This window comes from Spinacia oleracea, chromosome 5 (genome assembly GCF_020520425.1).
Source record: "Spinacia oleracea cultivar Varoflay chromosome 5, BTI_SOV_V1, whole genome shotgun sequence".
NCBI classification, from domain to species: domain Eukaryota; kingdom Viridiplantae; phylum Streptophyta; class Magnoliopsida; order Caryophyllales; family Amaranthaceae; genus Spinacia; species Spinacia oleracea.
In genome coordinates this window covers 76,771,539-76,788,933 of record NC_079491.1, presented here as the reverse complement: position 1 = coordinate 76,788,933, position 17,395 = coordinate 76,771,539, and the positions used below count along the sequence as shown (strand labels likewise).

Sequence of the window (17,395 nt, the reverse complement as noted above, 5' to 3'; positions counted from 1 at the left end):
TCTAGCTTAGGACTAGGAGAAAGCTCTTCTATAGGCTAGGTTGCTTCGCGTGCTCCATCCGAGAGGTGGCGAGCACGTCATTTGGTTTCATTCCCCTGTGTGCTATGTCATTTCATCATTCATGATTATTAGATGGTAGTTAATTTCCCCCGATTTCCCTAGACTATCCCCAACTCCCTAACGTTCCCTTTCCTTGATTCAATCTAGTTTAATTGTTAGTTTAGCTTCTTAGTGATAATTCAAATCAAACTTCTTGTTCGAACTAGCTTGACATTTAAACTCGAGAACCATTGTTTCTTTGGGACGATCCCTATACTTGCCACTATACACTAGAGGAAAAAACTTGATAAGTTGCTCTTAAAAGTGGCATATAAGTTGCCCTTCGTAAGTGCCACCAATGGGGGGGGTCACTTTTGTAAAATTATCAAAAGTTGCCCTTAACAAGGGCAACTTATAATCGTATAAGGTGCCCTTGTTGTAAACAAGGGCACCTTATGTGAAACTTATAAGGTGCCCTTGTTGCAAACAAGGGCACCTTATGTGAAACTTATAAGTTGCCCTTGTTGCAAACAAGGGCACCTTATAAGCTGCACATAAGTTGCTCTTGTTGCAAACAAGGGCAACTTTTGAGTTTTTTTTTTAAAAAAAAAAAAAAATTCTGCAATATAATTCCTAATATTCTGCAATATAATTTCTGATTTTGTAATATAATTTCTGTTTCATCAAACATCAGCTTGACATTCTCAAAAATGATATATATTTCAAATTTCCAATAATATTACCGAATTAATTCAAATGTAATTAATTAAATCAATAAATAACAAAATGATGTAACAGTCACGAATAACTACAAGCCTTCTCTATTTATTACACTGAGGGTAGTTCACAATCGTTGAAGTAAGAAGCCCACTTTTCTCGAACTTCATCCAACTCCTTTTTAGTAAAGGGCCCCTCCCTTGGAGTTTTGAAAACCTTTAAAAGAACACCGTACATGCAAACCAATACAATAATTTAATTTTCATATGCGAAAACAAAAATTATATTGGTCGCGAAAACAATTATATTGGCCAAAAATGACATTTTTTAACCCAACTACCAACAAACGAACCTCTTTCCACATTCTAACCCTTTTTCATGATTTATAAGATTAGTCAGATGATTATAAGACTCATTTCAAGTTCGTTATGCACGCCTATTGGTCATTTGGATCGATATAGGTCATTTATGGCCAAAAATGGCATTTTCGATCCCAACTACGAACAAACGAACGTATATCCACATTCTAAACCTTTTTCATGATTTAGATAATTAGTTATATGATTATAAGTTTCATTTCAAGTTCGTTATGCACGCCTATGGTTCATTTGGGTCGATATAAGTCATTCATGGTCAAAATTGGCATTTTCGATCCTAACTACCAACAAACAAACCTATATCCATATTCTAAATGTTTTTCATGATTCATATGATTAGTTATATGTTTATTAAACTCATTTCAAGTTCGTTATGCACGCCTAAGGGTCATTTGGGTCGATATAGGTCATTTATGCCCAAAAATGGCATTTTCGATCCCAACTACAAACAAACGAACCTATTTCCATATTCTAAACATTTTTCATGATTCATATGATTATTTATATGATTATAAGACTCATTTCAAGTTCGTTATGCACGTCTATGGTTCATTTGGGTCGATATAGGTCATTTATGGTCAAAAATGGCATTTTCGATCCCAATTACCAACAAACAAACCTATATCCATATTCTAAATGTTTTTCATGATTCTTATGATTAATTATATTATTATAAGACTCTTTTCAACTTCGTTATGCACGCCTAAGGGTCATTTGGGTCGATATAGGTAATTTATGGCCAAAAATGGCATTTTCGATCCCAACTACCAACAAACGAACTTATATTCAAATTATAAACTTTTTTAATGATTAATATGATTAGTTAAATGTTTATGAAACTCATTTCAAGTTCGTTATGCACGCCTAAGGGTCATTTGGGTCGATATAGGTCATTTATGGCAAAAAATGGCATTTTCGATCCCAACTACCAACAAACGAACCTATTTCCATATTCTAAACGTTTTTCATGATTCATATGATTAGTTATATGATTATAAGACTCATTTCAAGATCGTTATGCACGTCTATGGTTCATTTGGGTCGATATAGGTCATTTATGGTCAAAAATGGCATTTTCGATCCCAACTACCAACAAACGAACTTATATTCAAATTATAAACCTTTTTAATGATTAATATGATTAGTTATATGTTTATGAAACTCATTTCAAGTTCTTTATGCACGCCTAAGGGTCATTTGGGTCGATATAGGTCATTTATGGCCAAAAATGGCATTTTCAATCCCAACTACCAACAAACGAACCTATTTCCATATTCTAAACGTTTTTCATGATTTATATGATTAGTTATATGATTATAAGACTCATTTCAAGTTGGTTATGCACGCCTAAGGGTCATTTGGGTCGATATAGGTAATTTATGGCCAAAAATGGCATTTTCGATCCCAACTACCAACAAACGAATTTATATTCAAATTATAAACCTTTTTAAAGATTAATATGATTAGTTAAATATTTATGAAACTCATTTCAAGTTTTTTATGCACGCCTAAGAATCATTTGGGTCGATATAGGTCATTTATGGTCAAAAATGGCATTTTCGATCCCAACTACCAACAAACGAACCTATTTCCATATTCTAAACGTTTTTCATGATTCATATGATTAGTTATATGATTATAAGACTCATTTCAAGTTCGTTATGCACGCTTATGGTTCATTTGGGTCGATATGGGTCATTTATGGTCAAAAATGGCATTTTCGATCCCAACTACCAACAAACGAACTTATATTCAAATTATAAACTTTTTAATGATTAATATGATTATTTATATGTTTATGAAACTCATTTCAAGTTCGTTATGCACGCCTAAGGGTCATTTGGGTCGATATAGGTCATTTATGGCCAAAAATGGCATTTTCGATCACAACTACCAACAAACGAACCTATTTCCATATTCTAAACGTTTTTCATGATTCATATGATTAGTTATATGATTATAAGACTCATTTCAAGTTCGTTATGCACGCCTAAGGCTCATCTGGGACGATACAGGTCATATTTGGTAAAAAATGACATTTTCGACGGTTCATGCCAATTATAGGCGAATAGTTTTTTTAACTAATTTCTAGCCTAATAATACATAATAAATAAGCTATTTTATGTACCTTTTCCAGATCTTGAACTTCCTTGCAACTTTTTAATATGTCATGCATGAATTTTATCACGTAATAGCCACACTCGACCCCACCCTCTTGTTGGGCGCACTAGATTAAAGACAACATAAATTAGGTAATAGGAAATGCAATTGTTTTGGCCGTACAATAAGTAGTGAACAAGTTATTATTTACTTTAACAGATTTCCATTGAGGAAGTGCGCTTTTTTTGACATTCATTTTCATCAACACTCTGCAATTCCACAATTCATTGGAAGTTAATTAACATTAAATGCTTGAATGTAAAATATGATTGCAAGTTTTATTTGATATGTACAAAAAAAACTAAATACGGAATGTGCTTATTCAATAGTGACTTGACCAACACGGGTCATAATGGATCTCGACGACAAGAATCAAATTGATAAATTGTGTGGCTTGAAACACATATCATAATAAATCACTTATGAAGATAGTACCTGTGCGCTAATTTCAACATTTATATTACGGACAGGGTGATTTCCTCCATGATGATCAGATTTCATTTTATAAGTTTTACCACCCAATGCTTGACCCATCAGTTGGTACAGCTGAGGGATCTCCAATATCGGGCCTGTCTAATTAATTCCTTCAATATGTCAACAACATATGGTACAACTGATGGATCTCCCGGACCATTGCTGAAGAAAACGCAACCTGGTTGAAATTTTAGTACCTCTTGTGCTTGCCATGTTGATGGAACAACAATAATCTTACATCTATATGATGCCAGACCCCTCAAAATGTTATGCTTGATATCAAAATCCAAGCTACCACCTTCAATTTTATATAACATCCAAAAAGAAACAATGAATTAGTGTTAACAGTTAAACATATGGTCATAATAAATATAGCAATAGCAGCAAAGCACAGACCTTAAAAGTTTCCCCAGTTTTGCCGTTTGTATTAAACTCCCATTCATCATCAGTTTTGTTGATCCATTTATAAGGAGCTTGGCAAGAAACAACGCTTATCAAATCAACCCCTGCAAAATTGTAATCCCGACATTAAACCAAAATTTACAGTTTGCCTCTTTCAACCTCAGCAGGAAGAAAATATTACCAACAATGTCCTAGAACAAGCCATTTCTAAGAGTCGTTGGTTGTCTGATTTTGTTTCTTATGTGCTCAGCACACCAATAAGACTCCCATCTCCCTTCAATCTACTAGTGATAGCACGGGTGTCAACATCATCTATAATATAATATAAAAAGATAGACTGAAAGTTAAAAGGGAAGAAAATTCAGCCTAACTACAGATGCATGGTCTTCACGAGTCAAAGATTTTTAAATAAATTTTTCAGCTAAAGACGAAGATAAATAAATAGACAGGAGCCACAACACGCATAAGACAAAGAAAAGGGTAGAGAGCCATGTTCAAACTAGCATCGGTTAGTTGTACAACACCTTTCTCTTCTATGCCATTGGAACAGGGCAGGGATTCTGCAAACCGATTCTCCTCTCTGCAAGAAAACAATAACAAAATAAGGAATCAAAGTACATGAGATGATATTGGTTCATAAATAGGACTATGTATTACTAGTTTCAAACACACTTTATTTGCATGATAGTATAGATCAGTACGTCACCGAATATTTACAAAAGGAAAGTGTTGTTCCTAAGTTTTGGTTGATGACACACACATATTGCAAACTTCCTGATTATGGTTGCCAAATGACTTTGAACAGGTATATGCCCAAGTTTCTATTCGGATGGGAACTTGAATAAGCTGGTGAAGTTCCTGATGTACACTTGGAACAGTCACTGGAGTTCCAGAGCTGGAAGTTGTATCTGTTCCAGTTTGAAGTCACAAGAGGAGCAACACAGTTACATATCAAGAGTTCCAAATATCCACAAGAACTATTACAGACTCATAGCCAAGAGTTCCTGTGTTAGCAAGAGAGGAACTCATCAATGTTCCTTAGCTGGAACGTCTGAAGCTTCTGAGTTGCAAGTTCCAGACAAAGGGAAGACATAAAGTCTAGGTAGTCCACTGTACTTAGAATTTTATGTAAATATTAATTATGCTAATGGTATATAGAGTACTCAAGGAACTTATGATTTAATTAGGCCATTTATTGGAAGCGATTTTTATGGAAAACATTTTCATAAATAAAAACAAGTTTTACATATTTAATATAAAATAGATTTACGTTTTATTTTATTTAAACAAAACTTATTTTCCTAAAAATTCTCCTAAGTTTTTGTAGATAAATAAAATCTGTTTTAAAGAAATATTTTAGGGTTTGATTGAGTCAAACCACTAACTGCTTTATGGCTGAACGTGGGAAGTGGTCTTCCCCTTGTTCCTCAAGTCAAGGGACGTGGAGACCAAAGTGCTGGCAGTTAGCAGTTGAGGTTTTGAAGGGAACTAACCCTAAGGATAAACACTATAAAAGGGAAATCGTTTTTGGTTTAAAGTACACAAACATTCTGAGAGTTCTTGCTTTCCTAAAAACGTTTTGTCTAAGATTTTCTAAAACAGTTTGTGTCCTAGTTAATTCAAAGTTCCTAAGTTCCTTATATCCACACAAAAGCATTATTAATATCTAGAGTTATCCAAACACGAATTATATTTTGTATTAGTAAGGATAGAGTTATCCTGTTTAGACTTAGAGTTTAAGTCTGAGAGAGAGAAGTTAAGGAGTTGTAATCGAAGTAGATTACTGTGAGGAACACGAGTTTGAGAGGAACTTGTGTTGGAGAGATTATTGTAATCGAGACATTACCATAATAAAAGAATTCTCTTCTTGATTAGTATCAAGAAGTTTTCACAATTGTTGTTATTGTCTTCTCTATTCTCAGTTCCTTGATTGTTTCTTAAGTTCCGCAAGAAACTTTATCAAAGTTCTAAATACAATTCACCCCCCCCCCCTCTTGTGCGTGTTCCTACTGGAATAACAGTTGGTATTAGAGCCAGTACTCACTAAAACACAGGAAACCCTGTTTGAGTCAAGTTCCTGAAAGTATGAACTCACAAGAGAAACTGGAAGAAGGTTACTCGACACAAAGGCCACCTATGTTCAATGGCAAGTTCTACTCATACTGGAAGAATAGAATGGAGATATTCATCAAAGCTGAAAATTACCAAGTTTGGCGTGTAATTGAAGTTGGAGACTTCGAGGTAACAAAGACCAATGCTGAAAACGAGGTAGTTCCTAAACCAATGTCTGAATTTTCTAAAGAAGACTTTGATAAATATGAGATGAATGCCATGGCTGTCAAAATCTTGCATTGCGGGCTTGGACCTCATGAACACAACAGAGTCATGGGGTGCAAGAACGCAAAACAGATTTGGGAACTACTTCAAGTAACCCACGAAGGAACTAATGAAGTTAAGCGTTCCAAAATTGACCTTTTGATGTCTAAATATGAAAGATTTGAGATGCTTCCAAAAGAAACTATTCAAGAAATGTTCACTAGATTTACTAACATAACCAATGAATTAGTTTCTCTTGGTAGAATCATTCCCACAGATGAACAGGTAAGAAAAATACTAAGAAGCATGCCACAAGATGATCGCTGGAGAACAAAGGTCACTGCACTGTTTGAGACCAAGGACTTCACCAAGTTCAACATTGAACAACTTGCTGGTTCCTTGATGACACACGAACTGCATCTTGGAGCTGCTGTTCCCGAGAGCTCAAGAAGTCGAGGACTTGCTCTAAAGGCTGAGGAACTCGATGAATCTGAACCAGATGAAGAAGAGGCTGCCATGCTGGTCAGAAGAATGAGAAAGCTCTATAGGAACTTCAAACCAGGAAACCAGAAAGGAAGGAACTTTGCCAAGAAAATCACTAGTTCCAAAACTGAGCAAGGTTGCTTCAAATGTGGAGAAACTGATCATCAAATTCGTGAATTCCCTCTGTGGGAGAACGACAAGACCAGAGGAAAAGGGAAGGAACAGGTCAAAGATCGCTTTAACAAGTCTACCTTCAACAGACCAAACTTCAAGAAGGCCATGATAGCTGCATGGGGCGAAGCAACAGACTCAGAAGACGATGAGGAACAACCAAATGAAGAAACTGCAAATCTCTGCCTTATGGCTAGAACAGAAGGAACTGATCAAGTTCCATCAGAAGAAGTAAGTTCCTCCACTCTTCAGTGTCTCTCAAAGTCAAAACTAATTGAACTGTTGCTAGAAACTCTAGATGATTACAAAAAGCTAAGTATATTAAAAGCACAAAGTGATAGAGCCTTGGAACTCAGTAAAGACCACATAAATTATCTGAACAATATTAGAACTGATGTCCAAGGCAGGTTCTTTGAATTACTAGATAGAAATACCTCTATAAATGAGTCATTCGAGAAAATTAGAAATGAAAACATCCTTCTACAAGTTCAACTCAGTCAATATAAGATGTTTAATTTAAGTTTAGATCCTACAAAATCCTTGGAAATCAACATGGGAATTTTTAACATCGACTTAGAAAATTTAAACAAAGATCTGATCACCACAAAGGAACAAAAAGAGAAACTGGAAAGGGAACTATCAATGGCCAGGGCACAGAGACAACCACCTAAAGTTCCTCCCAAATGGATTGAGAATGCTCAATCTAAGAGAACAGAAGGATTGGGCTTTAACCATAAAACTAGTCATAAGAAGAAGTATGTGGATCTTCCTAGTGTAAAAGTCTGCTTCTCATGTGGAAGTGGAAGTCACATAAGTACTGAGTGTTCCAAGATGAAGGAACAGGATCAAAGAAACATAAATTATGTAAAGCAAAAATGGGTTAAGAAGTCTGAAGTTATAGTTGAAAAGGAACTCGAGGAAACCCGAGTTCCTGTAACTAACCTTTGATCTCTTTACAGACTCTAGTGAAGGGGAACAGCTCGTGGTATCTCGACAGCGGGTGTTCCAAACACATGACAGGAGACAAATCTAAATTCCTCTCACTAGAAGCCTACAATGGAGGAACTGTGACCTTTGGAGACAACATGAAAGGAGAAATTATTGGAATTGGAAAAGTTGGAAGGTCAAGTTCCTACGCCATTGAAAATGTATTTTTAGTCGAGGGTTTGATGCACAGTCTACTAAGCATCTCTCAATTCTGTGACAAAGGAAACTCTGTAAGTTTTACTTCTGAAAACTGTCAAATCATAAACAATAACACTGGGAAGGTTATTTTGGAAGGAACTCGTAAAGGGAACACATATTCTGTGGATCTCAATACAGTTCCCAGGAACAATCTAACCTGCCTCAGTGCCCTTGAAGAAAATTCCCTACTATGGCACAGGAGGTTTGGACATGCTAGTTTCTCGCTGCTTGACAAACTAAGATCAAAGGAACTGGTTCGAGGACTCCCCTCAATCAAGTTCCTAACTGATAAAGTGTGTGATGCATGTGCAAAAGGCAAGCATGTCCGAAGTTCCTTTAAATCTAAGAAATTGGTAAGCACCACAAAACCATTGGAACTCATCCATATGGACTTATGTGGACCAATGAGAATTCAAAGCAGAAGTGGGAAAAAATATGTATTAGTTATTGCTGATGATTACTCTCGCTTTACTTGGGTCATATTTCTAACAAGCAAGGATGAAACGTTTGATGAGTTTGTTACATTTTCAAAGAAAATCCAGAAAACCACAGGTCACCAACTGATCCATATAAGATCAGATCATGGAACAGAATTTGAAAACTACAAATTCGATGAATACTGCAAGGAACAAGGTATGGACCACAATTTCTCAGCTCCCAGAACTCCACAACAAAATGGAGTTGTTGAGAGGAAAAATAGAACCCTAGAGGACATGGCAAGAACCATGCTAATAGCCAGTTCCCTGCCTAGGAACTTCTGGGCTGAAGCAGTCAATACTGCTTGTTACATTATAAATAGAGTTATGATTCGAGCAATCCTAAACAAAACCCCCTATGAGCTACTAAAAGGTATAAAACCCAACATCTCTTACTTTAGAGCCTTCGGGAGCAAATGTTTTGTCCACAACAATGGAAAAAGGAACTTGGGGAAATTTGATGAAAGAAGCGACGAGGCAGTGTTCCTAGGATATGCCTTAAATAGCAAGGCTTATAGAGTTTATAACAAAAGATCTATGTGTGTTGAGGAAAGTGTACATATAATATTTGATGAATCTAACAAAACTGACATAGTACAGGAACAAGAATTTTTCGAGATTGGTTTATCTCGTGCTGCAGAAAATGATGAGGAGTTCCAACTAAGCAAACACACAGCAAGAGGAACTGCTCAACAAAATCAAGAAGTTCCCGTACTAGAGGAACAAGCAGAAAACCAAGAAGATCCAGAAACAACACCAGAGGAACCCCACAATGACCAACAGGGAACTCAGGTCATAGAAGGAACTGACGAAAATGCCACAACACCAGTAGCTCAATTTCAACCTAAACCTTGGAAGCATCTAAAGTCCCACCCAATGGAACTCATTGTGAGTGACATCAGAAAAGGAACTCAGACAAGGTCACAACTAAGGAACTTTTGCGCATTCCACGCGTTCCTCTCCATATTTGAGCCAAGAAATCACACTGAGGCTCTGGAAGATGCTGACTGGATCATTGCCATGCAAGAAGAATTAAATGAATTCAAAAGAAACAAGGTATGGCACTTGGAACCCAAACCAAAGCACCAGAAGGTGATAGGGCTGAAATGGGTGTTCCGGAACAAGAAAGATGAACATGCAACAATCATAAGGAACAAAGCAAGGTTAGTGGTCAAAGGTTATAATCAACAGGAAGGCATTGACTTTGAAGAAACATTTGCACCTGTTGCTAGATTAGAAGCCATTAGAATCTTAATTGCTTTTGCTGCTTTCATGGGTTTTAAACTTTATCAAATGGATGTTAAATGTGCTTTCTTAAACGGTTTCTTAGAGGAAGATGTTTATGTGGAACAGCCCCCTGGATTTGAAAATCCCGAATTTCCAAATCACATTTACAAATTAGATAAGGCTCTCTATGGACTAAAACAAGCCCCTAGATCTTGGTACGAGAGATTATCAAAGTTCCTCCTTCAAAATGATTTTAAAAGAGGTAGAATAGACAAAACCTTATTCTTAAAATCCAGAGGAACTGACTTGTTAGTAGTTCAAATTTATGTTGATGATATATTATTTGGAGCAACTAATGAAAATTTGTGCAAAGATTTTGCAAGCTTGATGAGCAGTGAATTTGAAATGAGTATGATGGGGGAACTCAACTTCTTCCTTGGTTTACAAATCAAGCAAACCGAGGAGGGAATCATGATACACCAACAAAAGTATGTGAAGGAACTCCTAAAGAAATATGAGCTAGAATCAGCCAAAGTAAATCACACTCCCATGGGAACTGCTACCAGATTAGACACTGATCCAAATGGGAAAAGTGTGAATCAAACAAAATACAGAGGTATGATTGGATCTCTATTATATTTAACAGCCAGTAGACCTGACATTTCTTTTAGTGTAGGACTATGTGCAAGATTTCAATCAAATCCAAAGGAGTCCCATCTAACTGCGGTGAAAAGAATACTAAGATATCTCAAAGGAACTGATGACCTATGCCTATACTATCCAAGAAGTGGATCCTTCGAGCTAAGAGGATATGCAGATGCTGATTATGCAGGTGACTTAGTGAATAGAAAAAGCACATCAGGTATGGTACAGTTCCTAGGTCCATGCATGGTTTCTTGGGGTTCCAAGAAACAGAATACCGTTGCTCTATCCACAGCTGAAGCTGAGTATGTAGCTGCTGCAGCTTGTTGCTCACAAATTCTATGGATAAAACAACAGCTAAGAGATTTTGGTATTATCTATGATTGTGTTCCTATCTATTGTGATAACACTAGTGCTATTTGTATTTCAAAAGATCCGGTTCATCATTCCCGAGTCAAACACATCCACATCAGACACCATTTCCTTAAAGATAATGTTGAGAAAGGTTTGATCAAATTAGATTTTTGCCAAACTGATCACCAAATTGCTGATATTTTAACTAAGCCTTTGAACAGAGAGAAACATGAGAAAATGAGAATGGAACTCGGAATGATCAAGCTAAGGTAATTGCCAAATTGGAGTTCCTCTAAGGCAAAAGCAAAAATCATGGTACATATAGACTATTACAAACACAAAATCTTGTGTGCAAACATAGTTGAAGCTTACCATCGTGGCAAATTCACTCACACTTCAAATGAGCAAGGTAAGCAGTTCCTTTCAAACTAGTTAAGTCAGAGATACGAAATTAAGCAAGTCAAAGTCAAACACAATTTTTTTTCTACATTTTCCTTTTATTTTTATCTATTTATTTTTTAAATTAAAAACCGAATACCCATATTCAAAGAATGTTTGGAACGGTTCCATTGGCAATAAATAGGAGAAACTCTTCACTTTCCACAATCAATCCATGCAACCCCCTTTCTCTCTCTCACACGCCTTCTCCACTGACATCACCTCTCCTTCCACCTATAAAAACCTCCACCATGGTTCTCACAAGCAACAACACTGATCTCACATCCCTCAAACGAAAGAGAAACCCTTCATCACCTGTTCCCATGGATACCTCACCCATTCAATCGCCAATTCCTCTTCGATCCCACAATCCAATGCTCGCAATCACTCAGGGGGAACAAACCAACACTGACATCGAAATGAAATCCCCAATCTCAAACCCTAGATCCTCCACAAGAAAATCCAAAAAACGACGAGTGGAAGCTTCTGGTGAAAACATCGAGGAAACAGAGGAGAATGCTCAAACTCAGGGGGAAGCAAAAGGGTCCAAGAAACTCACTGCAAAGGAAAACAATCTGGTCGAGGGGTTCGCAATCAACTCAACATGGTGTGAAGCCACGAAATTTAAAGAGTTGATGGAAATCCTTGAACAACAAAAGTGGGTAAGTCTGTTGAGTACCTATGCCAAATCCCCCTTAATTCCTGAAGCTATGAAAGAATTCTGCAAGAACTTTGCATGTGTTGATAATGTATGTTCAAGTAAAGTGAATGGAACTCGCATCGAATTTGATGCCTCTTATCTGGAACAGCTGTTTGGTACACCCAATAGGGGTTTTGATATGTGGCTCAAAGGTCAAATCACAGTAACCATAGATAATGTAGATGAGAAAGATATAGTTGGTTCCATTGGAGGAGATTCTAAAGTATCCACCTCCACCTCACACAACTGCTTTTCACCTCTTCAAAAATTACTGTTTAATATTGTGTGGAGAGGTGTAGTTCCTCGAACTCAGAAAAGGAACATAGCAAGTCTGTTTGATGCATGTCTCATGTATTGTCTTGAAAGGAAAATTCCCATAAACTTTCCTGCAATCATGATCAAACACTTATCCACCTGTATCCCCAAATTCAAAATTCCATACTCCTCCCTTCTTACAGAAATCTTCAAAAGTTTCTCAGTTGACCTTAGCCCATACTTTGTGATTCCCTTAAAATCCACCCAAATCCTTCAACTTGAAATGCTCCATCTATTAAATCTTAAAGTGGTTCAGGGTAAAGTCATTAGGGCTGGAAAGGAAGAGAAACAAGATGAGGAAGATCAGGAAGGAACTGCAGTTAAAGAAGAAGTGGAGGAGTAGGAGGAACTCGAACAATTAGAGGTCCCTTTACCTCGAGGGAACAGGAAGAGTGTAGGAAAAAGAAAGAGCATGAGGGTAACAATGAAGGAGAACAAGAAAAGAGGGCCTGTCTTCATGGAAATAAATGAGGAAGGGGATGTCAAGGAGATGCCCATAGAGGAGGATGCTGTTCCACTGAATCAAGAGGAACTGCCTGAAACTGTAAGGCCAAGAAAAAGGACACCCAGATCCTCCAAAAAGTCCAAAGCTCGTCGTGTTCCATCTGAACAGGAACATGTTCAAGATCATGGGGGTGCCTGGAACACAAAGGATGATCAGATATTGGAGCTAAAGGCAACAGTTGCTCGTCTGGTGGAACTACAGGAGGGAACAGATCACAGGATTAGCTCAATGCAGGCCCACATAGGTGCATTGGTTACAAGTGTCAAGACTCTCCAAAACAATCTTCACCACTACTCAGAACAAGCCAATGCAACTCGTGCCACAATCCTCACCAAGATCAACAATCTGGAATCTTTTGAGGAGACTGTGATAGAAGAAACTGCTGGTTCTGGTTCCCCATCCCAAGCCTAAATCACCCTATCCCATGTTTCTTTTATCTTTTGCCATGGAACAATCTTTTTAATTTGCTTTCGGTTTGTATAAATTTTCAAACTTGGGTATCTGTTCCATCTTATTTTGACTTGCTTGGTTACACATATCTGTGCTTTCTAGTTTTGATCATTACTGCTTGCTTTCAATTTACTGTATGAGTTGGTTTAATACTTTGAGGCTAGCTTAACTTGCCAAACGTTGATCGTGGGGCACTGTGTTTGGAATGGCTATATTTCGTGCTATGCTTTTTGTTGATGTCAACAGGGGGAAGTCAAGGGTGCAAACTTCCAAGGCACACTCAATCCAGTTCCTGCATCAATCTCTCTGAATCTCTCTGTAAGCCAAGGGTGCTCCTCTTTCTTCTCTTTAATCTTTCTCTTTTGTTTTTCAATTTTTATGTTCTGTTTCACAATAGTCTGTATAAGTTCTTGTTTGTTTGTACTTACTCTCTTTGTAAAAAGTTTGCAAGTGTTGTCATCACCAAAAAGGGGGAATATTGTTGTTCCTAAGTTTTGGTTGATGACACACACATATTGCAAACTTCCTGATTATGGTTGCCAAATGACTTTGAACAGGCATATGCCCAAGTTTCTATTCGGATGGGAACTTGAATAAGCTGGTGAAGTTCCTGATGTACACTTGGAACAGTCACTGGAGTTCCAGAGCTGGAAGTTGTATCTGTTCCAGTTTGAAGTCACAAGAGGAGCAACACAGTTACATATCAAGAGTTCCAAATATCCACAAGAACTATTACAGACTCATAGCCAAGAGTTCCTGTGTTAGCAAGAGAGGAACTCATCAATGTTCCTTAGCTGGAACGTCTGAAGCTTCTGAGTTGCAAGTTCCAGACAAAGGGAAGACATAAAGTCTAGGTAGTCCACTGTACTTAGAATTTTATGTAAATATTAATTATGCTAATGGTATATAGAGTACTCAAGGAACTTATGATTTAATTAGGCCATTTATTGGAAGCGATTTTTATGGAAAACATTTTCATAAATAAAAACAAGTTTTACATATTTAATATAAAATAGATTTACGTTTTATTTTATTTAAACAAAACTTATTTTCCTAAAAATTCTCCTAAGTTTTTGTAGATAAATAAAATCTGTTTTAAAGAAATATTTTAGGGTTTGATTGAGTCAAACCACTAACTGCTTTATGGCTGAACGTGGGAAGTGGTCTTCCCCTTGTTCCTCAAGTCAAGGGACGTGGAGACCAAAGTGCTGGCAGTTAGCAGTTGAGGTTTTGAAGGGAACTAACCCTAAGGATAAACACTATAAAAGGGAAATCGTTTTTGGTTTAAAGTACACAAACATTCTGAGAGTTCTTGCTTTCCTAAAAACGTTTTGTCTAAGATTTTCTAAAACAGTTTGTGTCCTAGTTAATTCAAAGTTCCTAAGTTCCTTATATCCACACAAAAGCATTATTAATATCTAGAGTTATCCAAACACGAATTATATTTTGTATTAGTAAGGATAGAGTTATCCTGTTTAGACTTAGAGTTTAAGTCTGAGAGAGAGAAGTTAAGGAGTTGTAATCGAAGTAGATTACTGTGAGGAACACGAGTTTGAGAGGAACTTGTGTTGGAGAGATTATTGTAATCGAGGCATTACCATAATAAAAGAATTCTCTTCTTGATTAGTATCAAGAAGTTTTCACAATTGTTGTTATTGTCTTCTCTATTCTCAGTTCCTTGATTGTTTCTTAAGTTCCGCAAGAAACTTTATCAAAGTTCTAAATACAATTCACCCCCCCCCTCTTGTGCGTGTTTCTACTGGAATAACAGAAAGCAATCATTTATGCTACTCCAAGGAATTATGGCACAAAACTATTATATTAGGATTATGATGCCATGTCTGACAATCAAGGATATCTTGATCTCAAAATCCTTGCACTGTTGCACATAGGAAAAGAAAAGATGATTAAACAAAACAAAAAACAAATTCATATCTTTTAAGCTTTGTAGTATTAAACATTACATACGAAGTAGTAAAAAAATTGAGCCCTAGAATATTGAGTATCCATTAAAGGAAAAAAAAGATGATCATAGTGGTCAGCAGCCGTTTTTCTAGAAGTACTGAAGATAGAACCAAAACTAGCACAGAGAACAGCAAAATGTTCTGGACCTCTTGCAAAAGACTGACTACATTACAGAGTTTTGAAAGATGGATGTGTAAAGAAACTCAGCTGCTGTCTCTGACAGCTGGGAGATTAAAGGTGACTTGATATTTTTCTTTTAGATAAAAGCTCTCAATAAATTAATCTAATAAGAAACTGAAGGAAAAGATTATTGTAAGCAAAGGTTTTAGAACTCGTGTGAGAAAATTTTGAAGGTGTATTATTTTCCACACATTGAATAAGGCAAGAAATGGACTGTAGATGATTTGCTGATCTTCTTGTACCAAAGAATCCAATTCACATCTTCCCGATGATCTTAATACTCTTCAGTCCTCACACATTCCATAAGAATCTACCATCAGCATCAACCCATTGTTACTATATGACAGTGCATAAACCAATGTAGACACATACAAAATTTTCTTCACTTAAAGATTATTTCTCACCTGTGACTATTTTGATAGCTCAACTTGGAGTGACTAGCAAGTGGAACTTACCGGGTTTTTTCCAACGCATATTAACCTCTTCTGCAACTACAGAGTACAAGTTGCATTTTTTCAAATTCTATTTCAGTTACATGACTAATAAGATCATAAGAGCTCTGTAAACCTATTATGAGTTACATGTTTCAAACTTCTTTCACCTTTATTCTAAATATTCATTTATCTTCACCCACTGTTCGATTCAAAAAGACGAGTATATGACTACGAAAACGGCAATATCATTTTCTCTACATGCATCATCATCACCGATTCACCATTCACAATAGAATTGCACATTGTAGCAAAAAGGAGAGGATTAAATCAACAACAACAAAAACTCCCACCATTCCACATTTATACCTCTTACCTACTGAATAACCTTGTCAAACAACATCATAATCAAAAAATTCCAAATACAAAAACAATTCCTCTTAAGTTCTACAAAGAAGACAATTTTACAAGAAGGGCAAAGAAAAGTTAACCTGATCGTGACACACAAACGGCCAGAAAGCCCCAACGAAAACCACCACCACCGCCAGCCCCATCAGCAAAAGCCGTCCAAAACCCTTGAACAAACCTCCTCTACAATAATGCCGCAACAAATATACGAAGTAAACAGGCGCGGCAACAACGAACAAGTGCTTAAAGCACAACAAAACCGCAAAATAGAACCCAGCCATCAGAGACCATAACAGTGATTCTTTGAAAGTAAATAACAGAATCAGCCTTGTAATTGAGACCTTAAAGGTTAACAATGGCGGGGTCGATCTAGGCAGTGATAAAAGAGAGAAAGAGCTTGAAATAGGCAAAGAAAGGAGGGTAATCGAGTGTCCATTGACCGGTGGTGTCGGAATACCAGTGAGAAAGAGGGAGAGAGTCAGTCTCCGTACGTCGCCGGTGGATAGAGTTCGGGGGAGAATTGTGAGTGTGGGCGAGCAGCAAAGCAGCGAGAAGAAAGGGGGAGAACTATCTGGTTTCAGTACAAAAGAAAACTAAAAGATGCGCTTAGATTGAAGATTTGCTTTTTATTTTTTTTTAATTTACTTTTTGCCAATCAAAAGATGCTCTTGTAAGATAAGGGCAACTTTTGATTAGCCACTTTTAATGATTTTTCTACTAGTGATAGTTCATATAGTTGGTTAGTCTAGCGGTTCTATAAATTTTGTTTGGTGAGGTGTTGATCTATCAACGACGGAAAAACACCTTATCAACAACGTGTTCATGAGAACGCAATATATCCTAAGCTATATTGTAACGTGAATTACATTTTTATTTCTTTCCTCGGCCTAAAAATTGTTCACATAATCTATTTATTGAATCATGCCTAATAAGATAATTTCTAGAAAAATTTGATTATTGTTAAGCGCCTTTAATTGATG

The 17,395-nt window shown here is 36.7% G+C and overlaps 1 protein-coding gene across 11 annotated transcripts; it reads right to left on the bottom strand.

The window, feature by feature from the left end:
* Positions 1-838: 838 nt before the first annotated feature.
* On the bottom strand, positions 839-17,086 carry LOC110783653 (probable dolichyl pyrophosphate Glc1Man9GlcNAc2 alpha-1,3-glucosyltransferase). 11 transcript variants are annotated; one of them, XR_002532125.2, is made up of 8 exons: positions 16,499-17,039; positions 15,981-16,067; positions 4,694-4,749; positions 4,351-4,481; positions 4,164-4,273; positions 3,445-4,065; positions 3,262-3,360; positions 839-972 (listed from the first exon to the last, which is right to left on the bottom strand). XR_002532125.2 is itself a non-coding variant. In XM_056829033.1 (5 exons), the coding sequence occupies exons 1-4, from the start codon at positions 16,694-16,696 to the stop codon at positions 4,267-4,269; spliced, it is 297 nt and encodes a 98-aa protein (XP_056685011.1). In that variant the 5' UTR covers positions 16,697-17,086; the 3' UTR covers positions 3,532-4,065; positions 4,164-4,266. The 11 variants fall into 11 exon arrangements, 1 of the variants encoding a protein (XP_056685011.1); XR_008921432.1 differs by having other exon boundaries at positions 4,351-4,450; positions 16,032-16,067; XR_008921433.1 differs by having other exon boundaries at positions 843-972; positions 4,351-4,453; positions 16,499-17,040.
* Between the last annotated feature and the right edge of the window lie 309 nt (positions 17,087-17,395).